This window comes from Apteryx mantelli, chromosome 2 (assembly GCF_036417845.1).
Source record: "Apteryx mantelli isolate bAptMan1 chromosome 2, bAptMan1.hap1, whole genome shotgun sequence".
Taxonomy (NCBI): domain Eukaryota; kingdom Metazoa; phylum Chordata; class Aves; order Apterygiformes; family Apterygidae; genus Apteryx; species Apteryx mantelli.
In genome coordinates, this window is record NC_089979.1 from 172,891,375 (window position 1) to 172,917,605 (window position 26,231).

Below are 26,231 nucleotides of genomic sequence, written 5' to 3' on the forward strand. Positions count from 1 at the left end.
GCAGGGCGCTGGGACTGAGGGGAGCAGAGGGGAGCAGCGGGCCAGGGGGAGCAGGGCCCGGGGGCAGTGGGGGGGGTGCAGGGAGTTGGGACTGGGGGGAGCAGCAGGCTGGGGGGAGCAGGGTGCATGGAGCCGGGGTGGGGGGGGGGCAGCAGGCTGGGACCGGGGGAAGCAGGGGGCTGGGGGGAGGAGGGTGCACGGAGGCGGGGGGAGCAGCGGGGTGGGGGCAGCAGGCTGGGACCAGGGGAAGCAGGGGGCTGGGGGGAGGAGGGTGCACGGAGGCGGGGGGAGCAGCGGGGCGGGGGGAGCAGGGTGCTGCGGGCAGCGGGGGGTGCAGGGGGCCGGGGCCGGGGGGGAGCAGGGGGCCGGGGGCGCTGCGGCCCCCCGGGCGGCGGCGGCGGGGCGGGGCGGGGGCGGCGCGCGGGGCGGGGGGCGGGGGGCGGCGGCGGGCGCGGTGCGCGGAGCCGCAGAGCGCGAGCGGCGCTGCCGGCGCGACACGGCCCGGGGGCGGCGGCGGCGGCGGCGGCGGCGGCTCCGCGCTCCGCGCACCGCGGCGGCGGCGGCGGCGGCGGCGACAGGGACCGGGCCGGGGCCGGGGCCGGGGCCGGGGCCGGGTCGCAGCGCGCCGCACCGCCCCGTGCAGCGGCGGCGCATCCCGGGGCGGCGGCGGCGGCGGGCGGCGGCGGCGGGGCCGGGGCGCCGATGGGCCGGCTCGGAGGGCGGCCCCGGGCCGCGGGCACCCCGGCCCCTCGCCGCGGCGGCTGAGGGCGGCGGGGCGCCCGCGGGCGGCGGCGGCGCCATGAGGGCCGGCTCGGAGGGCAGCGCCGAGCCCGAGCCGCCCTCCAGCCTGCAGGCGTTCGCCAACAGCTCCTCGCTGCACGGCATCAGCCACATCTTCGCCTACGGCTCGGTGTCGCTGCGCCGCGTGCTCTGGAGCGTCTTCTTCCTGGGCTCGCTGGGGCTGCTGCTGCTGGTGTGCGCCGAGCGCGTCGCCTACTTCCTCACCTACCCGCACGTCACCAAGCTGGACGAGGTGGCCGTGCCCAACCTCACCTTCCCGGCCATCACCATCTGCAACCTCAACGAGTTTCGCTTCTCCAAGATCACCCGCAACGACATGTACCACGTGGGCGAGCTGCTGGCGCTGCTCAACGACCGCTACGAGATCAGCAACCCGCAGCTGGCCGAGCCCGACGTCCTGGCCGCCCTGCGCGACAAGGCCAACTTCAAGAACTTCAAGGCGAAGCCCTTCAGCATGGCCGAGTTCTACAACCGCACGGGCCACGACCTGGCCGACATGCTGCTGCAGTGCTCCTTCCGCGGCGCCAACTGCACCGCCCGCAACTTCACCGTGGTGAGTGCCGGGGGGGGGCGGGGGGCCGCCGGGCCGGGGGGCCGCGGCGGGTGCAGCCTCCCGGGCCCCGTGCGCGCAGGGCTCCCGCGCCGCCGCGGCCCCCGGCAGCTCCGTGGACGCTCCCGCCGGCCCGCGGCGTCGCCCGGGGGCTGCCGCCCCTGCAAGGGGCGTTTTGGGGAGACGTCGCGTTCTCCGGGAAACGGGCAGCCTGCGCTCCTGCCCTTGAATCCCTGGCGCAGTTACCATGAGCTCAAATGCGCTATTTAAGCGGCAATTATGATCAGCTTAATGCCTTTCGGTGCGAGAAATTAATTTTAATTTGAAGCTCAGTTTAGCAGGATCGCTGCCTGGCGGCTCGCTGCAATCCATCCCCGTCCTCTGCGCGAGGAAAAACTCTCCCTGCCGCTGCCTTCGAGGCAGGACGAGGCAGCAGCAGCCCTCAAGTTTGCAGACCCGTTAAGCGCTGGTTTGCGCAGAGGGAGGTTTGTCCGCCGGGGCAGGCGCGAGTGCCGCTCGGCGCCCCGCGTGCAGCCGCAGCCTTGCCGGGTGCCAGCGGCGCTGGCGGCTCCCCGGAAGCCAACGCTTCCCCGGGGAGCGGGGCTGGGCCGGCTGAGGATGAGGATGCGGATGCCTGCCGGGATGCAAGCGCGTGGGGCGTGCAGGCACCTTCCTCCGAGCGCCGGCGGTGCCAGGGGAGCCCCTGCCTGCGGCTCGCCGCTTTCCGCGGTTTTGCGGGTCGGGATGACGCCGGGAACGCGAAGAGTTTTGCGCACGTGAGCCGGGTCTGCCCTGCCGCCCTCTCGCGTCCGAGCGGCCGCCGGGAGCGAGGAGCCGGCGCCCCAACGCCGGCGGCGCCCGCGCTCTGCGCCCGGCTGTGCCCCGCGCACCCGGCCGCCTCCCCGCCTGCCCCTGCCCCGGGTGCAGCTTCGCCGGCTAAAAACACCCAGCTGGTCCCTGGACTCGGCCGTGGACGCCGCCGCCGCTGCCCCGCGCCCCTGTGCCGAGCCGGCGGGTGCTGGCACGGTGCCCCGTGCCGTGGCGTTGAGCCCGGGAAGGCGCCGGGGATCTCACCGCGGGTCGCCCTGGGCAAAGGCCGTCCCTGCCAACGCGCCGTTCCCAAGGCCGGGGCTGGCTCCGACCCCCCCCCCATGGCCGCCCCACGCGGGGGCTTGGCGGGAGGGGGGCTGGGGTGGCTCAGGGCTCCCTGCCACGGGGCTGCTGGCGCCGCCGCCTTGCTCAGGCTTGGGGGGCTCCGGGGGCCAGGCCCCCCCCCCCAAACCGGGATGCAGAGCCAAAGGTGCTCTGGGCCGGGAGGTCCCCGGGGTGCAGGGCCGGGATGTCCAGGGGTGCAGGACCAGGAGGTCCCCCAGGGTGCAGAACCAGGATGTCCAGGGTGCAGGGCCGGGAGGTCCACAGGGTGCGGGGCTGGGATGTGCAGGGTGCAGGGCTGGGATGTGCAGGGTGCAGGGATGGGAGATCCCTGGGGCACAGGGCTGGGATGTCGCTGGGGTGCAGGGCTGGGATGTGCAGGGTGCAGGGATGGGAGATCCCTGGGGCACAGGGCTGGGATGTCGCTGGGGTGCAGGGCCAGGATGTGCAGGGTGCAGGGATGGGAGGTCCAGGATGCAGAGCCAGGATGTCCGGGGTGCACCACCCGCCCCGGCCCCATGACCAGGCAGCCTGGGGTGTGGGGAGCCAGGGGCTTGGGTGCCTGGGGCTGTGGGCCCTTCCCCCCCCCCCCCAGCCCCCCGCCTCTGGGCCCGGCGCATCCCTGCGCTGGGCAGCCGGTTGCCATGGCATCCTCCCCCCCTCGCCTTTCTTCCTGGGCAGCGGGTTGCCATGGCAATGGCTCCCCTATTTCGGAGCAGCCCGTTGCCGCAGCAGCGCTCCCCCCCCCCCCCCACCCCCGGGCGGGGGCCACCCCACGGCTGGGGGCTCCGAGGCACCGGCCCCGGCCGTCCTCACCCCACGGGGGCACTTATGGCCCCCCGGGTCCGGGACAGCGCCCTGTGCCCCCCCCCCCCCGAGGAAAAGGGGCCGGTGAGGGGACCCGGGGGGCACCGAGCCGCCCCGGCCCCCTCCGTGGGGCTGGGGATGCACCTCGGGGTGCGGGGGTCCGTAGCGGGGTGGCGGGGGCCACGCTGCGCCTGGGCTGGGGGGGGGGAGATGCTGCATCCCTGATGGGGAATCGGGCGTCTGGCGCGGGCTGCACCGTGCCGCCCCGGTGCACCGGACCCCCCCCCCCCCCCGGTGCATTCGGCCCCTTCTCCGGGGCTGCCGCAGGCTCCGGTGGTGGGTCTCTGCCCCGCGGCTCCCCGCACACCCCCCGCCTTGCGCAGCCCGCTCGCCGGCCGGCGCCGAAACCCAATCCGCCTGCAGAGCCGCGGCGCGGGGCTCGGCGGGACGGAGCGCGCCATGGCCGCGGAGCCGCCGGCGCGGGGCCCCGGCCCCCGGCGCGCCGCCGGCCCGGCCGCCTTCGCCGCCTCCTGCACGCTGCGCGGGCTGGGGCGCGTGTTCGCGCCGGGGGCGCCGGCGCCTGCCTGGCCTCGCTGGGCGCCTTGCTGCTGCAGGCCGGGCAGCGGCTGCGGCCCTGCGCCGCCTACCCCCGTGCCGCCGCGCTGGGCGAGGCGCAGAGCCGCCGCCGCCGCCTCGTCTGCCCCGCCGCCGTCGCCCTCTGCGACCGCAACCGCGCCCGGCGCTCCCCGCTCACCCGCAACGACCTGTTCTGGCTGGGCCAGGAGCTGCTGGCCGTGGAGCCGGACGACTTCCCGCGCTACCTGCGGGCGCTGGGGCGGCCCGACGACTTCGCCGGCTTCTTGCCCAGCAAGAGCTTCGACCTGGGCGCCTTCTACCAGCGCGCCGGGCACCCCATCCGCGACATGCTGCTGCGCTGCCGCTTCCGCGGCCGGGACTGCGGCCCCGAAAACTTCACCGCCGTGAGTGCCGGGCGCCGGCAGCCCCGTCCCGGGAGGCCGTGCGCGGGGAGCGGCTCTGCCCGGGCAGGACCTGCAGCATCCCCACCCCCATCCCGGGTGTCCGTGCGCGGGGAGCAGCTCTGCCCGGGCAGGACCCGCGGCATTCCCATCCCCATCCCCATCCCAAGTGTCCATGCACGGGGAGCGGCTCTGCTCAAGCAGGAGCTGCACCATCCCCATCCCCAACCCCATCCTCATCCCGGCTGTCCGTGCCCTGGGAGCAGCTGTGCCTGGGCAGGATCTGCAGCATCCCCATCCCCATCCCGGGAGGCCATGCACAGGGAGCAGCTCTGCCTGGGCAGGACCCGCAGCATTCCCATCCCGATCCCCATCCCAGGTGTCTGTGCCCCGGGAGCAGCTCTGCCCGGGCAGGACCTGCACCATCCCCATCCCGGGTGTCCGTGCATGGGGAGCGGCTCTGCCCAGGCAGGACCCGCAGCATCCTCATCCTGGGTGTCCATGCACCGGGAGCTGCTCTGCCCGGGCAGGAATTGCATCATCCCCATCCCGAGTGTCCATGCCCCAGGAGTGGCTGTGCCTGGGCAGGATCTGCAGCATCCCCATCCCCATCCCGGGTGTCCGTGCCCCGGGAGCGGCTGTGCCCGGACAGGGCTCACGGCTCGGGCAGGACCCCGCAGGGCTGCGCAGGCTGCAGGTCTTGGAGCTCGGTGCAGGCACGGCCCCTGCCCGCCCCGCTCGGTCCCCGAGCCCCGGCCAGCTCGGTGCATGCTCCGGGCAGCTCCTCCTGCCGGCTCAGCTCCCGTGGGAGCCATCGGGCGACGCGCGGCTGCAGCTGTGCAGCGGGGCGGGCGGGGGGCCGCCGGTGCCCGGCCTCCCTCTCTGCACAGGGGGGGGGCCGTGGGGAGGGTGGGAAGGCCGGTGCGGGGCTGCGGGGGCAGAGGGCGCCCGCCGGCTCCAAGGGGCGGTCGCGGGTCTCCGTGGGGTGCAAGGGGCGGGTGGTCCGTGCTTGCTGCCAAGCGGGTGCCCAGCCGGCGTCTCGGGATGCCTGAGCTGCGCAGGGCTCCAGCAGAGCTGGGGATGCCGCGCCGGGGCTTGGGCCCCCGCAGGCTGCAGCCCCCATGGCCCCCAAAATAGCCCTAGGACAGTCCTAAAGGGGGGGGGGGGGCGGAGAGCTGAATGCACCAGCCCCTTCCCTGTGCATGGGCTGCCTGGGGCCCTGGGAGCCTGCACTGGGGCCGTGTGGGGCCCTGGGAGCCTGTACTGGGACTCTGTGGTGCACTGGGATCGTGCACTGGGGCTGTGTGGTGCAATGGGATCCTGCACAGGGGTTGTGTGGTGCACTGGGATCGTGCACTGAGACCGTGTGGTGCACTGGGATCGTGCACTGGGGCTGTGTGGGGCACCGGGATCGTGCACTGGGGCCGTGTGGGGCAGTGTGTCGGGGCCGTGTGGGGCACTGGGATCATGTACTGGGGCCACGCGGGGCACTGGGAGCCTGCACTGAGGCTGTGTGGGGCAGCGTGTCAGGGCTGTGTGGGGCACTGGGATTCTGCACTGGGACTGTGTGGTGCACTGGGATTCTGCACTGGGACTGTGTGGTGCACTGGGATCCTGCACTGGGACTCTGGTGCACCGGTATCTTGCACTGAGGCTGTGTGGGGCACTGGGATCGTGTACTGGGGCCATGTGGGGCACTGGGATCATGCACTGGGGTTGTGCAGTGCACTGGGATCGTGCACTGGGGTTGTGTGATGCAGTGGGATTGTGCACTGGGGCCGTGCGGTGCACTGGGATCATGCACTAGGGTTGTGTGGGGCACTGGGATTGTGCACTGGGATTGTGTGGTGCACTGGGATTGTGCACTGAGGCTGTGTGGTGCACTGGGATCCTGCACTAGGGTTGTGTGGTGCACTGGGATCCTGCACTAGGGTTGTGTGGGGCACTGGGATCCTGCACTGGGATTGTGTGGGGCAGCGTGTCAGGGCCGTGTGGGGCACTGGGGTGCTGCACTGGGACTCTGTGGGGCGCTGGGATCGTGCATCAGTGCCACGTGGGGTGCCCGGGCCTAATCGAGGCACCTCGGGCATGGGGACGCTGCAACGAGGCCGTGTGGGGCGCTGGGGTCCTGCGCGGGGCCGTGTGGGGCACAGGGTGCTGCGTGGGGCCGGGGCTGGGACCAGCTCCACGCCCCCCCCCCCCCCATCGCCCCGCCGGCCGCCCCCCAGCCCCGCGTGGGGCGCTGAGGCCTCGGCACCGCTGCCCCACAGATCTTCACCCGCCTGGGCAAGTGCTACACGTTCAACTCGGGGGAGCCGGGCACGGAGCTGCTGACCACGCTGCAGGGCGGCGCGGGGAACGGCCTGGAGCTCATGCTCAACATCCAGCAGGAGGAATACCTGCCCGTGTGGGGCGACACCGGTGAGACGGCGCCCGCGCCCCCCACCTCGTGCCCCCCGCCGCCCCCCCCGCCGCCCCCCTGAGCCGGCCCTGCCTTGCAGACGAGACCTCCTACGAGGCAGGGGTGAAGGTGCAGATCCACAGCCAGGAGGAGCCGCCCTTCATCGACCAGCTGGGCTTCGGCGTGGCGCCCGGCTTCCAGACCTTCGTCTCCTGCCAGCAGCAGCGGGTATCCGGCCGCCCCGCATCCACCGCCACCGCCGCCGCCGTGGGGCTGCGTGGCCCGCGGGGACCGGGCCTGCACGCCACCGCCCTGGGGGGCTGCGCCCGGTGGCGGCTCCCTGCGTCGTCCCCATGTCTGCCCCCTGCATCGCGCCCTGCATCTGCCCCGTGCGTTGCATCCCTGCATCCGCCCCCTGCGTTGTCCCCACAGCCGCCCCTGCATCCCACCTTGCATCTGCCCTGTGCATTGCATCCCTGCATCCGCCGCCTGCAGCATCCTCATGGCTGTCCCAGCATCCCACCCTGCATCCCACCCTGCATTCCTCCCCCTGCATCGTGCCCCCTGCATCATCCCCACATCTGCCTCCTGCATCCCACCCTGCATTGCACCCCACATCCACCCCCTGCATCCCACCCCACATCTGCCCCGTGCATTGCATCCCTGCATCCCACCCTGCATTCCTCCCCCTGCATCGTGCCCGCATTTGCCTCCTGCATCCCCCCCTGCATCGCACCCCACATCCACCCCCCGCATCGCGCCCCGCCGAGGGAGCTGCAGCGCCAGGGCTGCTCTGTCCCCGGCTCCCCGCCGCCAGCCGCCCCCGTCGGCAGCCTCCTGCCGAACAGACCGCCGGCAGGGGCGGCATCCCGCTCGCACAGCCGGACGCCTAAATTTAGGTGCCTCGAGTGGGTGTCTCCATGTGCGCCGGCACACGCGGCGGGGCCGGGCCGGGGCGGCGGTGGGGAGCACAGCCCGCTGCGGCCCCTTTGCTCCCAGCCCCGCCGTGCTGCGCAGGGACCCAGCGGCGCCTGCATTCCCACCGCGGCACGCTCGTGCCCCGCGCACCCCTCTGCTGCGCCCGTGCCCGGTGCAGCACCCCGGGCCGGGCTGGGCCGGGCCGCGCGGGATCGCCGGCGCTGCCGTGTTTTCCTTAGCCAGCGGCGCGGTAGCTGGTGTACCTCCCGCCGCCCTGGGGGGACTGCAAGGCCACCCCCATCGAGTCGGACTTCTTCACCAACTACAGCATCACCGCCTGCCGCCTCGACTGCGAGACCCGCTACCTGGCCGAGAACTGCAACTGCCGCATGGTGCACATGCCGGGTGAGCGCGGGGGCAGGGGCGGCCGCCGCCGCGGGGGGGCCGGGACCCCGGGGCGCCCCGTGCGACTCGGGGGCCTCTCTCCCGCAGGCAACGCCAACGTCTGCACCCCGGAGCAATACAAGGAGTGCGCCGACCCGGCGCTGGGTACGTACCTGGGGGCGGCCCCCCCCCCCCCCGGCACCGCCAAGACCCCCCCCCAGCCCCACCGGGGACGTGCTGCAGCCCTGGGGACCCCGCGGCTGGGAGACCCCCAGGCAGCCCCCACCGCGGTGACCCCCCCCCCCCCCAATCCCCAGACTTCCTGGTGAAGAAGGACAGCGAGTACTGCGCCTGCCGCACGCCCTGCGACATGGTGCGCTACGGCAAAGAGCTCTCCATGGTGAAGATCCCCAGCAAGGCCTCGGCGAAGTACCTGGCCAAGAAGTTCAACAAGACGGAGCAGTACATCGCGTGAGTGCTGCACGGCGCCCGCCGCGCCACCCGCCGCACGGCACGGCCTTGCGTCCCCCCCCCCCCCCAGAGCTGCAGGAAGCCGCTGGCACAGCACGGCACGGCATGGTGCATCTTCCCTGCACCGTCCCCGACACGCGGCGGATCCCTCTGGCACCGTCCCCGTCCCAGCCCAGCACGGAGCAGACGGCCTGCGTCCCCCCGGCATCCCCGTCCTCGGGGTGCCGCCCGCGGCTCCCGCACCCCTCTGCCCGCGGGCAGCCCCGGGGATGGTGCGTGCTCCTCTCCGGAGGATGCAGCCCCTCCATGGGCAATGCCGTCCGTCTGTCCCACATCTCCCTGTCCCCTCCAGGGAGAACGTGCTGGTCCTAGACATTTTCTTCGAAGCCCTGAACTACGAGACGATCGAGCAGAAGAAGGCGTACGAGGTGGCGGGGCTGCTGGGTGAGTGCCGGGGGGGGCCAGGGGGGGCCGCAGCCGCGGGGGGGGGGGGGAGCAGCCCCCTGACGCTGCCCTCCCGCCCCAGGCGACATCGGCGGGCAGATGGGGCTCTTCATCGGCGCCAGCCTCCTCACCATCCTGGAGATCTTCGACTACCTGTACGAGGTGAGGGCGGGCAGCGCGCAGCCGGGACCCGGGCACCAGCCCCAGCATGTTCCCGCGGCTCCCGGCGCGGCGCATTCCCGCGGCTCCCGGCGTGGTGGGTTCCCGCGGCTCCCGGCTCGGCGGGTTCCCACGACTCCCCAGCTTGGCGGGTTCCCGCGGCTCCTGGCTCGGCGGGTTCCCGCCAGCTCCCGGAACGGCGAGGAGCGGGCTCGGCTGGCCCCTGTCCTCCATGGGGGAGCACGGCCCCGGGCCTCCTCGACCCCCCCATCCCCATCCCCGAGCGGGCCGGGGGCTCTGACCGCCTCTGTCCCCCAGGTGTTTCGGGACAAACTCCTCAGCCTCTACAAGGACAAGAAAAGGAGCCAGCGCAGCGACAGCAGCACCCTGGTAACCGGCCCCCCCCGGCCCCGCCGTGCCCCGGGGCCAGGCGCCCCGCCAGCCCCGTCCCGGGCACAGCCCCGCACCCCTGCGCGGCCCCCCGCCGCCGTTGGCCCTGCCGGGGGGCTGCCCCTGCGCGGGCCCCGGCCCCCCGGGCCCCCCTGCGCCCGCCACGGGCTCCGGGCCCCCCCCACCCTCCCAGCCCCGCGGCCCCGCCGGCGCGGGGAGCCTCGCACCTCATCCCACCCCATCTGCTGCTCGGCCTCATGCTGCCCCGGGCCCCAGCGCCCATCACCGCTTCGACCCCGCGCGCCTCATTGTCTCCTCTCTGTCTGTCTGTCCGTCCGCCTGCGTCGCCCTCCCCCGCGGCCTGCCAGGAGCATCCAGCCGTCCCGGGCAGCCCGGCTGTCTCGCTCCCTCCGGGGCCCAGGTAGAGATCCCGTCTCAGTCCCGGCCCCGGCCCCCGGGCCCCGGGGTGGGGGGACCGCCGTGGGGCGGCTGCCGCAGGGCTCCGGCCCCGCACGTCCCCCAGCACAGGCACCGGCGGCACCCGCGCGGCCGGGGGGACGTGCGGCCGGTCCCCGGCCGGGACACGGGTGCAGCGAGGGCGGAGGAAGACGCGGCCACGCTCCCTGCACGCGGACCCCTGCGGGTCCGGGCCCCACGCGACGTCGGCACACGGCTCCCCGCCTCCCCCTTCCTCCATCCCAGGCTTTTCTCGGCATCATCCCCGGAGCCGGTGGCGCGGGGGCTGCCCGGCCTCCCCCGCCGGCTCTGCTCCCATCGTCATGCATCGCTCCCCGGCACCCCGTCCCGTCCCTCACCCGCCCCGGGGACCCCCACGTGCCTCGGGGGGACGCGCCGGGGGCGGCCGGCCGGTCGGCTCCCTGCCCCGGGGACGGGGACGCAGCTCTGCGCCAGCTCTGTGGCGGGGAGGGAGACGGGCGCTGCGCCGAGGTCGGCACGCAGCACAGCCTGCTCCGCTCCACGGGGGGGGGGCTCGGAGCGGCCCGAGGGGAGGGCGCGGGGCAGAGCCCGCCGGGGGCAAGGCCGGGGAGAGCCGGGCAGGCCGCGGCTGCCCCCCGACCGCCGTCGCCGTCCCCTTCCCCAGAGCGCCTGCCACCCCCTGCGCAGCCACTCGGACAGCCTCGGCTTCGCCCCGAACATGCTACCTCGTCACCCGGCTCTAGGCCACTTTGAGGAGTTCGCCTGCTGAGGGGCCAGCGCAGTGCCCCTCGGCCGGCCGGCGGCAACAGCGCGCGTGGGGCCGCTCGGATCCGGCCCCGCCGCAGGGAACCGCGCTCGGCCCCGCGCGCGGGGGGGCCGGGGCCGGGGCAGAGCCCCAGGCGGCCGCGGGGGCTGGCGCCGGGGTCCCGGCCAGGCTGGGCCTGCCGCCGGCCCCGCAGCTCCGGCCCGCCGCTCCGGACCCCCCCCCCGGGGGCAGCGGGGGCCCCTCCCGGCGCCCCACAGGGCCCCAGGTGGGGGGGGCTGCGTGTCCCCACCGTCCGTGTACCTGCATGTGCCGCTTGCGCCCCGCGTGCCCCCTCCCTGCTGCACTGTAGATGCGTCACAGCTCCAGCTCACCCGGTCAGGGCGCCTTGTGCATCATTAAAGATCTGTCCTGACACCGCGCCTCCCGCTGTGCTGTGCTTGGGACGGGGGGGGGGGGACGGGGGTCTGCGCCCTCCCCGGGGCGTGCGGGATGCGGCGCTGGGGCCGGGCAGGCAGCGCTGACCCGAGCCCGCTCGCAGCACGAAGGAGCCTGCGCCAGGAGCCAGGAGCCCCCTTCGCTCCCTGCAGGAGCAGCGCTGCCCAGCCGGATCCTGGGACGCTGGGCCGACAGGTCGGCTCCCACCCGCTGGGTGCACAGCCCCTCCTGCGCCTCGGAGGGACCCGGCCCCCCGCCGCAGGGCGCCCCTCCACCCCCAAGGAGGAAGGACACGGGCTCCGGGGAGAGGGAAGCTCTTTATGAAGTTAACAAATATGCACATCCACCCACGTACAGGAGCACAGTACAAAAAGAACCGAGGCGCCTTCCCCCACCCCAGGGAGCTGACACCGAGGACCCCATCCGGGCCAGGGCTGGGGGAAAGCAGGGAGAAGGGAGACAGGGAACAGGAACAGCAGCCACCCCACCCGAGGGTGGCAGGAGATCCACCCGCCAGCTCTGTGGATGCCAGGTGTCCAGGCCGGGGGGAAGGGAGGTGTCAGCAGCTCCTCCTCCGGGCTCTGAGCCTCACGCGGCTCTGCGGCAGGCCCGGGAGAGCCTCCTCCTCCTCCTCGCAGCCAGACCAGAGAGCCGGGAGCGGTCCCAATCCTCCTGCTGGGGCGTGGGAGGTGGGAGGCAGGGAAGGCAGAGCTAAGCCCCCAGCAACTGGGGCAGAACCGGGAATTGCATTTGGTTAAAAACGAGGAGATGAGGAGAGGTACTAACAAAGAAGGGCTAGTTGGAGATGTGAAGGTCGGGGGCAGCCTTGGCTGCAGTGACCATGAGGTGGTGGAGTTCAGGATCCTGCGAGGAGCAGGCAGGGCAATAAGTAGGATCGCAACCCTGGAGTTTAGGAGAGCAAACTTTGGCCTCTTCAGGGACCTCCTTGGAGGAATCCCATGGGTTAGGGCCCTAGAAGGAAGGGGCGTTCAAGAGAGCTGGATTCAATTCAAGCATCACTTCCTCCAAGCTCAAGATCAGTGCATCCCTATGAGTAGGAAGTCAAGCAAAGGAGGCAGGAGACCTGCATGGATGAGCAAGGAGCTCCTGGCAAAACTCAACCAGAAGAAGGAAGTATAGAGAAAGCGTAAAGGGGAACAGGCCGCTTAGGAGGAATATAGGAACGTTGTCAGAGTATGCAGGGATGCGACGAGGAAGGCTAAGGCCCGTTTGGAATTAAATCTGGCCAGAGATGTCAAGGACAACAAGAAGGGCTTCTTCAAATACATCAGTAGCAAGAGGAAGACTAGGGAGAATGCGGGCCCGCTGCTGCATGGGGTGGGTGCCCTGGTGACGAAGGATGCAGAGAAGGCAGAGTTACTGAATGCCGCCTTTGCTTCAGTCTTTACTGCGGAGGCCAGCCCTCAGGAACCCCAGACCCTGGAGACAAGAGAGAAAGTCTGGAGAAAGGAAGACTTTCCCTTGGTGGAGGAGGATCGGGTTAGAGAGCATTTAGGCAAACGTGACACCCACAAATCCACAGGCCCTGATGGGATGCACTCACGAGTGCTGAGGGAGCTGGCGGATGTTATTGCTAAGCCACTCTCCATCATCTTTGAAAGGTCATGGAGAACAGGAGAGGTGCCTGAAGACTGGAAGAAAGCCAATGTCACCCCAGTCTTCAAAAAGGGCAAGAAGGAGGACCCAGGGAACTACAGGCCAGTCAGCCTCACCTCCATCCCTGGAAAGGTGATGTAGCAGCTCATCCTGGAGGCCATCTCCAAGCATGTGGAGGACAAGAAAGTGATCAGGAGTAGTCAGCATGGCTTCACCAAGGGCAAACCATGCTTAACCAATCTGATAGCCTTCTATGATGGGATGACTAGCTGGGTAGATGAGGGGAGAGCAGTGGATGTTGTCTACCTTGACTTCAGCAAGACTTTCGACACTGTCTCCCAGAACATCCTCATAGACAAGCTCAGGAAGTGTGGGCTAGATGAGTGGACAGTGAGGTGGATTGAGAACTGGCTGAATGGCAGAGCTCAGAGAGTTGTGATCAGTGGCACAGAGTCTAGTTGGAGGCCTGTAGCTAGCGGTGTCCCCCAGGGGTCAGTACTGGGTCCAGTCCTGTTCAACCTCTTCATCAATGACCTGGATGAAGGCACAGAGTGCGCCCTCAGCAAGTTTGCTGACAATACCAAACTGGGAGGAGTGGCGGATACACCAGAGGGCTGTGCTGCCATTCAGAGGGACCTGGACAGGCTGGAGAGGTGGGCAGAGAGGAACCTCATGAAGTTCAACAAAGGGAAGTGCAGGGTCCTGCACCTGGGGAGGAATAACCCCATGCACCAGTACAGGTTGGGGGCTGACCTGCTGGAAAGTAGCTCTGCGGAGAAGGACCTGGGAGTGCTGGTGGACACCAAGGTGACCATGAGGCAGCAATGTGCCCTTGTGGCCAAGAAGGCCAATGGTATCCTGGGGTGCATCAGGAAGAGTGTTGCCAGCAGGTGGAGGGAGGTGATCCTGCCCCTCTCCTCAGCCCTGCTGAGGCCACATCTGGAGTGCTGGGTCCAATGCTGGGCTCCCCAGCACAGGATGGATGTGGCACTACTGGAGCAAGTCCAGCGAAGGGCTACAAAGATGATGAGGGGACTGGAGCATCTCTCTTATGAGAAAAGACTGAGAGAGCTGGGCCTGTTCAGCCTGGAGAAGAGAAGGCTGAGAGATCTTACTAACATGTACAAGTATCTTAAGGGAGGGTGGCAAGAGGATGGGACCAGACTCTTTTCAGTGGTGCCCAGCGACAGGACGTGAGGCAACGAGCACAAACTGAAACACAGGCAGTTCCATCTGAACATGAGGAAAAACTTCTTTGCTGTGAGAATGACAGAGCACTGGAACAGGTTGCCCAGAGAGGTGGTGGAGTCTCCTTCTCTGGAGATATTCAAAACCCGCCTGGACGCGATCCTGTGCAACATACCCTAGGTGACCCTGCCTGAGCAGGGGAGTTGGACTAGATGATCTCCAGAGGTCCCTTCCAACCTCAACCATTCTGTGACTCTGAAAAACCTAATAAATACCAGGAAGGGGCTATGGTTCTGGGGTGCTAGCACCCTGCGCCTCACCTCGCGTCCCCCGTCCCACCCGCCGCCACGGGGGGCCGTCCCCTCCCCAGCGCCCCCAGGAGCATGCCAGGAGCCTGGGGCGCTGCCCCACAGCTCAGCGCAGGGAGCGGGCCCGCGCTCGGGCCGCCTCTAGGGAGGGCAGAAGTCTGTGAAGTAGGGGTGCTGCAGAGCCTCCTCTGCCGATATTCGCTGCACGGGGTTGCACTTCAGCAGGTTCTGAGGGCAGCAAAAGAAGGGAGGTGAGGCCAAGGAGGGGACGAGCCGCGGGCTCTGCCTTCCCCGCAACCTCGCCGCCGGCAGCCCAGAAACAGGCCTGGGGCCTAAGGGAGCCTGCGGGCTGGAGAGACACGGCAACCTTTCCCTCTGCGCGCACTGGGGTTCCCAGAGCAGCCTGGCCTCCGGCTCCCCCATCCACGTCAGCAGGGAGAAGGGCGGATCGGCTGCTCGTACCCTACGAACAGCGCAGCAGTGACGCGGGGTACGAGGCAGCCTAGAGACCGTGGGGAGAGACATCAACCGCCTTAAGAAGTCAAGACTCCTTCTCCCTGCTCTGAAATCATCGCGCAGCCACCTGCACCGAGGGCAGGGAAGGACACGGGATAACGCTCACCTGCAGCAGGTCCCGGCCAGTCGCGTTCAGCTTAGGTACCACGTTCACCAGAGACGTCGTGGCAGGGTACATGGGGTACGGCTGAGGAGAGACAGGCATGAAACGCGGGTGCTGAGCCCGCCACCCCGTCCCCTCCCCTCCACCGCCACCTGCGGCTCACCTTGTAGTCTGGCAGCTTGGCCATCGCCGGCCACTGCTCCTCTGTGGGCGTTCCCAGCAGCGTGGGGACAAAAGCAGTCAAGGGCCACCTCTCTAGCCTGCGCCCTGGAGCCTCTTCAGCCAGGGGAAGCGACCTCTGCTCCAGCCACGAGACCAGACCTCCCAGTTCCCACACCAGCAGGAGTCCTCCCAGCCCCAGCCACGGAGACCCATGCGTCCGAGCACACGTGGTCCTGGCACAGCTCTCCTCCCGCGGCCTTACCCAGGAGAAACAGACGGCACCTTTCTCCCACCACAACCCCAATCGCAACGCCAAAAGGATATCGGAAAATCCTTTTCAGCTGGTCGTCTACGTCATTCCCCGGGAACAGGGGCCGCCCAGCATTAGCCAGCTCTAGGGAAAGAGAGAAACGGGATGAGCCCTGGAGGTCCTGCAGCCCTATTCTCCTTGTGGGACGGAGCCCCCTGCAACAGGAACTGCCCGGCCCGGCTACCTGCAAAGATGCAGCCAGCTGACCACATGTCTATGGAAGTGGAGTAGAGCTTGGCACCGAAGAGCACGTCTGGGGGCCGATACCACAGAGTGACGACCTGCGCAGAGGGACAGAGACGAGGACTGCATTCCCCCGCTGATCTGCGGGTGCTTCCTCACGCATCAGCTCCGTCAGCCCTCGTGTCTAGCAGAAGCTGGACGGGAGCACGTCCAAGCTGCCCAGGCACATGGCCTAACAGCTCCTGCTAGAAGAGCAGATCTCCTGCAGCCTGGACTGCTGGGGAGAGGCAGGGCCGGCCCAAGGGCAGCGTGAGGGGCACCACACTGCAGGGAAGGGGGCGAGTCGCACTAGGGGAGCAGCGAAGCAGCATTCGCTGCTCAGCCAACGCGGTCCCCAAGGAAACGTTGTGCTGCAAGGAACAGGGGAGCTGCTCAGCGAGGTGGGGACTATGATGTTCTCCTCCAAGAGAAAGCCTACAGTGAAAATCACACAAACTTCCCAACTCACCTCTGCGGAGTAACAGCGCACAGGGATGCCGAAGGCCCGGGCCAAGCCAAAGTCAGCCAGTTTGAGTTCCCCATTCTGCAGTGAAAACACAGTATCAGCAGGACTTCATAAGAGACGCTCAGGCCCTGCTGCCTGCCACGTGCCTTGGAGCCAAGCAGCAGTTATTGCTCCAGATCCTTCCCCCTTTCTCCTTGACCAAAAAGATAACAGCGAACAAGACAGAGCTGCAAACTGCTGACAGACACGTGCTCCCCCAATGTAACGTCCTGCTTGGTTCAGCGGGGATGTCTCATTCCCAAGTGTGCAGCCCGACCCGTGATCCACTCCCCTCGCCCCCAGGCCCTGGCCCGCTCACTCACTCTGTTAATGAGAAGGTTCTGGGGTTTGAGGTCTCTGTGCAGGACGTTGCGGCTGTGGCAGAAAGCGAGTCCCTTCAGCAGCTGGTACATGAAAGACTGAAGAAGAGAGCACGGAGCTGAGCAGGACACATCAGCCTGTGCAACGCCACCATCTGACTCTCACAGCGCGTTCTTGATAGTCCTAGACGTGGCAGCTAGCGCAGGAAAAGCACCATTTCCTCCCAAGGGATTCCCAGAGTCCCCCACGCCAAACACACCTTGACAATCTCTGGATCCAAGTCCCCGTTGCAGCTATCGAAGTATTTCTTTAGGTCCTAGGAAGAAAAAAGCAACGCCCACGTGAGAGTGCAGCAGAGACGCGGTGCTCCAGGCCGCGCTGGCAGGTGCCAGCCTTGGCGCTCCCGGCCAGCTCACCTGGTCGCAGAACTCAAACACCAGAGTCAGCTTCTTGTCGCTGTGCAAGACGTCGTGAAGCCTGGAAGAGGAAGGGCAGCCCCGTGACTCCGGGAGCCTCCAGGGTGCGCGGTGCCAGGGGAAGAGGGGGACAGCGCTTCCAAGGGGAGCGCCGCAGCAGGGGCGGGCTGCTCGCCCCCGGCGCTGTGCCGGCCGCCGAGGGCCCAGCCCGGCGGAGGGTCCCCGTCCCGCCCCGTCCTTGCCTGACGATGTTCTTGTGCTTGAGCTCCTTGAGGAGGCAGATCTCGCGCAGCGCCGAGCTGGGGACGCCCTGGGCAGAGAGCAGAGGAGAGGGGAGCGCAGCGGGGTGCAGGGCGGCGCCGCGGAGGGGCAGGGCACGGGGCAGCCCGCCGCCCCCGGCCGCCCCTCACCTCGTCGTCGTCGTCCAGCCGCACCCGCTTCAGCGCCACGATCTCGTGCGTCTCCCGGTTCTTGGCCTTGAACACCGTCCCGTAGGTGCCTGCGGGCAGCCGGGTCACTGACGAACCGGCGCCCGCCGCCCCCCCCCGGCCCCACCGCCGCCGGGCCCCGGCCGCCCCCGGCCCGCCGCCCCCGCACCTTCCCCGATCTTCTCCAGCTTCTCGTATTTCTGCATGGCGCCGCGCTCCGCACCGGGCCCGCCGGTCTGCGCCTCCCCGCCCGGCCGCGCCTCCCGGCAGCCCCCGCGCCGCCGCCCCGCGCCGCCCGGCAGCCCCCGCGCCGCCGGCAGCCCCGGCAACCCCCGCGCGGACTACGGCTCCCGGCAGCCCCCGCGCCGCGCCGCTCCGCCCGGCAGCCCCGGCAACCCCCGCGCGGACTACGGCTCCCGGCAGCCCCCGCGCCGCGCCTCCCGGCAAACCCCGCGGGGACTACGACTCCCAGCAGCCCCCGCGCCGCCCCTCCCGCGGGGACTACGGCTCCCGGCAGCCCCCGCGCCTCCCGCGCGCCGGTGTGCCGCGGGTTCGAGTCCCGCCGCTGCCCGAGAGGAGCCTTGAGGCGGGGCCGGCCGAGCTCGTTCGGGATGGGGGGAAGCCGCTGCCCCCCGGCGGCGCCGCCGTGCCTGCCCGGCCGGGACCGGGGCCGGGGCCCGGCCGGGACCCGTCTGCGGCACCGCTGGGGTGGCCGGGTCGGGGCCCGCCGGTTCCCCGCGCCGGGGTCCCGCCCGGCTCCGGAGGCGGCAGGCGGGGCCGGGCCGGCGAGCGGGATCCGGGAGGGGCGGTGGCCGCCCGGTGCCGCCCCGCCCGGAGCCGCCCCCGCGCAGCGCGCGCAGACCCGCGGGCGCGGCGGGACTCTCCGGTAAGCGGCGGCGGCGGGGGGAGGCAGCCTCGCACCGCCCCGGGCCCCCGGGCACCCCGGCCCCGAGTCCCCGTCCCGTCCCGTCCCGTCCCGCCGCGGGGTCCCGGTGCCCGCAGCGCCGCCCTTTGCGGGGCGGGAAGCGGCGCCGGGTTTGCGGGCGGGCGGCCCGCCGAGCCCCGCCGCTCCGGACACCCCCCCCCTGCCGGGCGCGACCCGCCCCTGGGGCGAAACCCGGGGGTTTCCGCGCCGCCCGGCAGCGTTTCCGCGCCGGCAGTCGCCCTTCTCCTGGGGGGGCGGAGGGCGGGTTGCCCGGGGGGGCTCCGCGGGCGGCGGGAGAGCAGCGACCTTCCCGCCGCAGCGGCTGAGCCCTCCTCGTTCCCGTGTCTTTCAGCGCCTGTGGCGTGGCCCGAGGCGGCTCGACGCCCTGCCCTCGCCGCGCCTGAGCCCGACCCGGAGCCCCCGGACAGGTGAGACCCTGCGGCGAGACCGGGGACGGGACCCCAGCGCCTGGCGGGATGCAGCTGTCCGGCACCGCGGCCGGCTCCCGGCTTCGAGGCCGCCCGGAGCGTCCCGCGGCTCGGCCGGCTCCCGGCTTTGAGGCCGCCCGGAGCGTCCCGCAGCTCGGCCGGCTCCCAGCTTCGAGGCCGCCCGGAGCGTCCCGCAGCTCGGCCCGCCGCAGCCCCCCGGCTCTCCTCCGGCTCGGTTGCGAGGCGCTCGCCGGGGAGCTGCGATGGCCCGTGCTGGGTGGCGAGTGGCGCTGCCCCGTGCGTAATGCCGCCAGGGTTGAGCAACGCCGGGCGCGGGTCCAGCCCGATTACGCCTCCTCGTTAACGCGCTGGTGCGGGTTCCTGCTCCCTCGGACACGGTTCCCAGGGCAGGTGCTGTGCGGCCGCGTCGGCAAGGTGGGAAGCAGGCGGCTCCCGGCAGCGACCATCTCCGTGGGACCGTTGCCTGTTCCTGGGCTGTTGGCACGGGACCGGGAAGGGCCGGTCCTGGGAAGGACCCAGCTGCCCGCGTCTCTCCCACGGACTGGCTCTGTTTTGGTTTCCACTCTGGTGCGGGAGCAGGGCTCCTCCGGGGGGGCCGTGGCGGTCGCTTGGTGGTGGCGGGGGCCCTGTCCGGTGCCCGGGCTGTGGAGGAGGTCCATGCTCCCACGCGGGTTGGTTCCCCCTTGCGGCCCCCGGGCTGCCGCTGGCCGCCGGCCGCGGGGTCCCGGCGCCTGTCAGGGCGATTAGCCCCGCGCCCGTCAGGCGGCAGGGCGCCCGGCCCCGCTCGCCCGCTCTTCAGGGTCGCTGCGCCGCTTCAAGCGGCTGCCACGAGCGCGGGGATTTCATCGCCCTAACAACCCTCCCGGCAGCCGGCGGCTTCCCGCGGCGGCTTTTCCGGCACCGGCGGGCTGTGCCCGTTCCCGTAGCGCGCCGTGGGGCAGCTCCCGCGCGGGCAGCGATGTCGGTGCTCGGGGGGAGCCGGGTGCTGCTGGAGACCCGAGGGGGGTTTTGAGCGGGGAGGTGTCAAACCGCCCAGCGCCTCCTGCGCCCGCCGTCCCATCCCATCCCATCCCATCCCGTGCGGAGAAGGGCCGGGGGGAGGCTGTCGCGTCCCTGGGGCTGGGCTGGTGGCCCAGCCCCAGATGCTCCACGCCGACCCCGTGTCCGAGCGCAGGCGGCGGGTGCCGGGTCCGGCCGTCCCCCGGGGAACGGTGCCGGCCAGCGGAAGGGAGGGGACCCTGGGAGCCGCGTCCTGGCCGGGATTCCCAGGCCGAGCCGCGGGGATAATGAGCCTGGCCGCGGCCCCCGCGGGGCCCTGGGACGCAGCCCTGTCATTAGAGGGGAGCGGATCGCCGCACGGGCCGGGCGCGCTGCCCGACTGCGCGGCGCCGGAGCCCGGCGGGGGACAGCGGGCTCCCTGGCTTGCAGCCGTCGGTCCCGCGAGCGTGGGACCCACGCCGGGGGCTGCCCCCCGCGCAGGGTCCCTGCTGCCGCAGCAGCCCGGCCGGGCCCGGTGCGTGTCCTCCCCTCCCGCGCGGCAGGTGAGCGCTTCGCGCTGTCGTGCAGCCGCGGGCTTAGTTTCCTCCTCGGCCACCGCTCCGTCCGCCTCGGCGGGAGCAGCGCGGGGCCCCTCTGCGGGGAGCCGGGCTCGCGGCCCCGGCCGGCGCTCGCCTCTCGCCGGCCCCTGCGCCCAGCGGGAGCCGTGCCGCCGCCGCGCGAGCTGCGCGCAGAGGTGTGGCTGCCTCGGTAACAGTTACTGGGACTTGGCACTCGGAGCTTTGTTTGGATAAAGTGGCCTGTTACAGACTTGCCGAAACAAAGAGTCTCCCTGCTGCCGCTTTTTTTCTTTCGCACCAGTATAAAAGCTCCCGGCATCGGCCGGGCGCTCGCAGCTCGGAGCCGCAGCCGGGCAGGGAGCAGGCAGCTCCGCCGTCCGGCCCCTGCCTCGTGCCGGCCCCGCTCGGAGCGAGCCCCGCGGCGGGCGGCAGCAGGCAGAGCCCGCGGGGAGCGGGGCGCCGCAAGGCCGGTTCCCCTTCCCGGGACGACGTCCGCAGCCCGGGCAGGCCCCGGCGGCACCGGAGCCGCGGCCCTGCGGGATCGCCGTGCCATGGGGTGAGTGGAGGGGCAGATCCGCCCGCCCCTGCCCCCCGGGGTGGGGGGCAGCCCCGCCGGTGACGGTGCCGAGCGCGGGGCTGGGCACCGAGGGGCTGGTGCCGGTGCGACGGGGCAGCAGGAGGGGGCGGCTCTGCCGGCTCCTTCCCCGGCGCCGCGGCCAGGCAGGACCTGGACAGGGAACAGCCGCCGTGACCGAGGCGAGCGGAGCGGCGGGAGCTTCCCCCCGGGTCCGGGCGCCTCCGCGGGCTGCAGCAGGGATGGTTCCCGCTCTGCAGCTTCCCCAGCCGGTGCGCGGTGCTCCGGAGCCGGTGCAGGGTCCCGCGGGCTCTGGGGCCGGTGCGTGGTGGCGGGGTGACAGCAGAGCTGGCAGGCAGCGGTGCGCAGGGGTGGTGGGAGCCCGTCCGCGAGGAGCGAGCTGCCCGGCGGGATCCATCCGGCCGAGGCTCTCCGCTCGCAGCGGCCGTCCCCGGCAGCCGAGCGCAGCCCGGCCGGGCTCCCCCCCTCCCCGTGCCGGTCCCCAGGGCCGCGGCGGTGGCACCGCGTGTGGGCGTACGCGCAGAGCAGCCGCCGTGATTCATCCCCCGGATCCGGTTGTTTTGAGGTCACCAAGCGGGGGGAGGAGGGATATTTTTGGTGGCGGCTTCCAAACTTGCAGCGTCTAGAAAATCTTTGCTGGCGCGGGAGCCTTGGCGAGGGCGGCCGCGGCGCTCCCGGGCCGGCGGGCAGCGGTGCGCCCGGCGCCGCGGCCCCGCTCCCTCCGAGGCGCCCGCGGTAGCCGCAGCGGGATGGGGGGGGGGGGGCGGCAGGGGCTCCCTCGCGATGGAGGGGGGCGCGTTGGGGGCCCGGAGCGGAGCAGCAGCAAGCCGGACCCGGCGCCCCGGGGCCCCTCTTGGTGGGAAGGCGGCAGCGCCTGGCGCCGTCGGGGGGGGGGCGGATGGGGCTTTGCCGCGGGGCAGAGCAGGTGCGGTGCTGGCTGCCGCCACCACCGCCGCGCTGGCTCCTGGGGGCCCGTCCTGCCCGGGCCGGCTCCTCTTGGCTCCTGCACCTGGAACATTAGAGCCCCTGAGGAATGTCCTGGATGAGGAGCAGCCGCGGGGATTAGCGCTCGCTCCAACCAAATTCCTCCTCTTCCTCCTGCCGGAGCGGGCCAAGGGGGCGGGAACCGCTGAGCCGGGGGCCGTGCGGTGTCCGAGTGCGGTGCGTGGCCCCGCTCTCCCTGCCGCCGCTCCTCGCGCCCGCTGCAAGCCGCGTCTCCGTCCCCGCGTGCTCCTGCGGGCCGCTGTCCCCCGCCGTGGCGCCGGCCCGGTGCCGGCAGCGCTTCCTTCCAGGCTCGTTGCGAAAGGGCCGCGAGCAGGCTGCAACGAGCCTTCGGCGTCCGGCTTATCCGTCTCCGCCCGCGCCGCGTCCCTGCGCCGTGGCCCGTCCCCGGCGGAGGACACGTGCAGCGCGGCCGTTCCCAGGGCCGTCGGCTCTGCGGCTCCCGTGCCGCAGCCCCGGCGCTGCTCCGTGCCGGCCTGGGGAGCTGGTCCGCCGCCCCCTCGCGCTGCCGCGGGCTCCCTCGGGTGCTGAGCTCCGCTGGTGCCGCCCTGGAGCCGCGGCCGCAGCGTGGCACAGTTGCGCGGCATCCGGCTCGCGCCTGGGCAGCGGGAAGCATCGCCGCGGGCGTCTCCGCCGCAGGGTGCCGCCGCCGCCGCGGGAGCAGCCCTTCCCTGGCGGGCATCCCGGGACTCCAAGCAGTCCCTGCTTTGGTGACAGCCTGCGGCACCGGGCGGAAAGCACAGACCCGTGCTCTGGCTCCGTGGGGATGGGAGCCGGCTCTGCCGCCCCGAGCGTGCCTGGAGCCAGCAGTCCCACGCCGAGGCCGGCTTGCAGCAGCCCTGCTCCCGGGCGCAGCCAAGCTCTGGTATCCGCCTGTGCGGCCGGCCGGGCACCCGGGCTGCTGCCGTCCCGCTCGGACCTGCCCCTCCCAACGCTGCCGTAGGTCCCCGTGGGACCCTCACCTCAGCACAGGGATGCTCCGTGTCTGTCGGCGGTTGGGAAGGCGCAGCATCGCTGCTGGCGATTCACAGGGTCTTAGGGGCGGCAGCGGGGAGACGTCAGGGAGAGCCAGCGTGCGGGGAGCGCCGACGTCCCGCGTCAGCCGTTCCCATCCCTTCCTCCGGCCCCGCGTGGGAGCGGCGCTCCTCGCAGCCAGCCTGGCGTGGGTCGCGGCACCCAGCGCCTCTCCCGGGCAGGAGCCTGCGGCCCGGGGAGCGCCGGCTCCGAGCGGGCGCTGGGGCTGCAGCCCCGTGGGCACCCAGGCCGGCACCGCCGGTGGCGCGGCAGAGCAGAGCCGAGCCGAGCCTGCAGCATCCCGTCGCGGTGTCCGTGCCGCATGGAGAGGCTTCTCGCTCGCGGCGTGCTCCTCGGGCAGAGGCTGAGGGTTTGGGGGCAGACTTGCTGCCCCGGGGCAGGGCTCGGGGAGCACCGGCGGAGAGGGGCGCACCGCGCCTGCGTCGGGGCTCAGCCCCAGGAATCCAGCCTGGAAGCAGGCACGACGGGCGGGTCGTGCGCCAGGGCTCGCTGTCGTCGTGACTCCTTTGTCCCTGAGCCCAACAAAAACCAGGGGCTTGGTTAAAAAGCCGGCTGCGTGCACGTGTGTGCACGGCGCCCGCACGGAGGGCGCGTTGCAGAGCACCCAGAGGCAGGGGGAGGACGGCAGCGCTGGCCGTGCCTGGAGGCAGCGCCGCGGTGCCTGGGCACGTGCGCTCGGCCGCAGCCCCTCGGGGAAGGACGGAGCGAGCGTCGCGCTGGGCCCGTGCTTGGGGATCGGCTCCCTGCTGCCGCCGCCTGTTCCCGGCTGGGCGATGCCGGGCGGGAGCTGCCGGCGGCGGGCGCGGGGTGAGGTGCGGCGCGGGAGCCGGGAGCCCCAAGGGGCTGCTGCCCCCTCGCAGCGTCGAGGCAGGACGGGCAGCTCTGCCCTCGCCAGCCCCCGGCTGCCGTTTGCGGAGCCTCCGGCAGGGCCCGCGGACGGGGACGCCCCGAGTCTCCGCCGGCGCCAGGAGCGGAGCCGGCGCTGCCTCTCATTGCAGACCGACCGCCGCGGACTCGCGGTGCGAAGCCGGGGCAGCCCGCAGCCGTCTCCTCGCTTCCCGGCCCTGCCCAATCCGGCCGGCCCCACGCCCCTGCCCTCCCGGCAAGCCGGCCGGTCCGTGGGCGCCTCCGCGGGAGCGGGGCCGAGGGCAGAGCAGCCCCTCGGGGGGGGAGCAGCTCCCGGGACGCCCGCGGCCGGTCCCGCGACGTGCCGGGTGTGGTGCCGGCCGGCCGCGACGACGATGCCCTGTAATCGTCTTAGGCGGGATCAGGCAGGCAGGTCGGGCTCGTCCCTGGAATGCGACTGCAGCGCCGGGGCGGGAGCAGCCGAGCCGGCTCACGCACAGGCAGGCGCTGATCGGAGCCAGCCGGTAATTAATGGAGCAGAGCGGTGTTGGCAGCCCTATCTCCGTATCTGCGGACCTGCCCTGCTTATCTGAGCTGGATTGTTCCCTCCGAACAAGAGCCCATTGTGCTGCCCGTGGAAGCCCTGGAAAAGGAGCACATGGCACGCTCCGGCCCAGCTCCCGCGTGCAGGGCCCCGCTCCGGCCCTGTCCCACCTGCCGGCCCGGCACCAGCGTGCCACCGCGGGAGCGCGCGGCCCGGAGCTGGGCTCCTGCCCGAGGCAGCGGGGTCCTGCTCCCGCTCCGCGGTGCAGAGCCGGTGCAGCGGGAAGGGGACCCGGGCGCCCTGCGCGCGCTGCAGGCAGCCGGTGCCCTCGAGGAGCCGGCGGCTCCGCCTGGGCCGTTGGGCCGTGCCGGCGGCGCCCGGGCAGCTGGCTGACGTGGGCATGGCGCTCCGGCCCCCCGGCACCAGCCGAGTCCTCCCCGCCAGCCCCATCCTTCACCGCGGCTTCGAAGGAGGTGGCCCCGTGCCCGGGGTCTCCAGCAGGTTCTCCGGCGGGACGCGGATGCCTGGAGCCATGCGGGTGCCGGCAGCACGTTCCTGGGCTGTGGCAGGCGCGCGGACAGGCGGAGCTGCAGCGGGCCAGCCCTGCGCCGGGAAGCCGCTAATCGTGCCGGCTTATCGGGATCAGTTACTCAAACATCCTCCTGTCCCCAAGGGAGGCTCCTATGGGCCAGGGGCACTGGGAGCTCCCGGGGGAGGAGCCATCCAGCCTGGAGCGAGGCTCCCGGGAGCTCCAGGAGGAGCCATCCCAGCCTGGAGCGAGGCTCCTGGGAGCTCCCAGGAGGAGCCATCCCAGCCTGAGTGAGGCTCCTGGGAGCTCCCAGGGAGGAGCCATCCCAGCCTGGAGCGAGGCTCCCGGGAGCTCCCAGGAGGAGCCATCCCAACCCAGAGTGAGGCTCCCAGGAGGAGCCATCCCAACCCGGAGCGAGGCTCCTGGGAGCTCCCAGGGAGTAGCCGTGCCAGCCCGGAGTGAGGCTCCCGGGAGCTTCCCAGGGAGGAGTCATCCCAGCCTGGAGCGAGGCTCCCGGGAGCTTCCCAGGGAGGAGCCATCCCAGCCAGGAGCGAGGCTCCCAGGAGGCTGCCCGGGAGGAGCCATCCCAGCCTGGAGCGAGGCTCCGGGAGCTGCCCAGGAGGAGCCATCCCAGCCTGGAGCGAGGCTCCTGGGAGCTGCCCGGGAGGAGCCATCCCAGCCTGGAGCGAGGCTCCCGGGAGCTGCCTGGGGAGGACCCGTGCCAGCCCAGAGCGAGGCTCCCGGGAGCTTCCCAGGGAGGAGCCATCCAGCCTGGAGCGAGGCTCCCGGGAGCTGCCCAGGGAGGAGCCGTGCCAGCCCGGAGCGAGGCTCCCACGCGCGCAGGCTCTGGAGCCGGCAGGCAGTGCCGGGGCTGGCGCGGGCGAGGATGCTCCTGACTCAGGCCTGGCTCGTGGGCTCCTTTTCCGGGACGGGCACAGGCTGCCGCGCGGTTTCCACCCAGGCTGCCCGGCCTCTCCTTGGCGGCTGACTCAGCCGCCGGCACGGAAAGCAGAAGTGCCCGGCGCCCGGCCGCGCGTCACCCTTTCCGGTGGGGTCAGGCCCAGGGCTCCTGGGTCCTGGATCTGATGGCGAGAGCTTGGCCGTCCACGCGGCACCGGGGACGGCACGGCCGCGGAGCCGGGCGGAAGGGCCGGCGGGACCGGGGGCTGCGCGGGGCCGGTGCGGAGCCCCCTCCCGGGGGACGGGCGCTCACGGCTTGCCCCGGCGATGTGGCGCTGGGACGGCGGGCGGCCGGGACCGTGCGCCATCCCCGGCTCCCCGGCACCGGGAGCCCGTGAGAACGCGGCTCAGGGCCGCTTCCCAGCTCCGCTTTCCTGGAGAACAATCCCAAATGTGTTTACGAGGCTCTAATCCCTGCAGGATTAAGCACACGGAGCTGCTTAGGGCTGGGGAGTGGCGAGCGCGCGCCCGTCCCGGACCCCGGCACGTGCCGGCAGCCGCAGCGGGGACCCGGCACCGCGTCCCCGGCAGCGGGCGGCACCGACCCACGGGCTCGGCCGCCCGAGCAGGGTGCCGCCGTCGCGGCCCCGCGGCGAGGCTA

General features: G+C 72.0%; 2 protein-coding genes across 5 annotated transcripts; one reads left to right on the top strand and one right to left on the bottom strand.

Moving 5' to 3' along the window:
* Positions 1 to 787: 787 nt before the first annotated feature.
* ASIC3 (acid sensing ion channel subunit 3) lies at positions 788 to 10,748 on the top strand. 4 transcript variants are annotated; one of them, XM_067292144.1, is made up of 11 exons: positions 788 to 1,354; positions 6,558 to 6,708; positions 6,789 to 6,916; positions 7,861 to 8,011; positions 8,099 to 8,155; positions 8,308 to 8,461; positions 8,814 to 8,905; positions 8,988 to 9,067; positions 9,383 to 9,454; positions 9,823 to 9,875; positions 10,557 to 10,726. In XM_067292144.1, exons 1-11 carry the CDS (start codon positions 800 to 802, stop codon positions 10,633 to 10,635), a joined length of 1,572 nt encoding a protein of 523 aa, XP_067148245.1. In that variant the 5' UTR covers positions 788 to 799; the 3' UTR covers positions 10,636 to 10,726. The 4 variants fall into 4 exon arrangements, with proteins under 4 accessions (XP_067148245.1, XP_067148243.1, XP_067148242.1 ...); XM_067292142.1 differs by having other exon boundaries at positions 791 to 1,354; positions 7,935 to 8,011; positions 10,557 to 10,748; XM_067292141.1 differs by lacking the exon at positions 9,823 to 9,875 and having other exon boundaries at positions 791 to 1,354; positions 10,557 to 10,748.
* Positions 10,749 to 14,262: 3,514 nt separating this feature from the next.
* Positions 14,263 to 17,453, bottom strand: CDK5 (cyclin dependent kinase 5). The gene is made up of 12 exons (XM_067292146.1): positions 17,359 to 17,453; positions 17,172 to 17,260; positions 17,004 to 17,071; positions 16,762 to 16,822; positions 16,605 to 16,661; positions 16,348 to 16,443; positions 15,989 to 16,063; positions 15,482 to 15,578; positions 15,312 to 15,381; positions 14,989 to 15,049; positions 14,829 to 14,909; positions 14,263 to 14,434 (listed from the first exon to the last, which is right to left on the bottom strand). Exons 1-12 carry the CDS (start codon positions 17,393 to 17,395, stop codon positions 14,348 to 14,350), a joined length of 879 nt encoding a protein of 292 aa, XP_067148247.1. The 5' UTR covers positions 17,396 to 17,453; the 3' UTR covers positions 14,263 to 14,347.
* Positions 17,454 to 26,231: the final 8,778 nt, after the last annotated feature.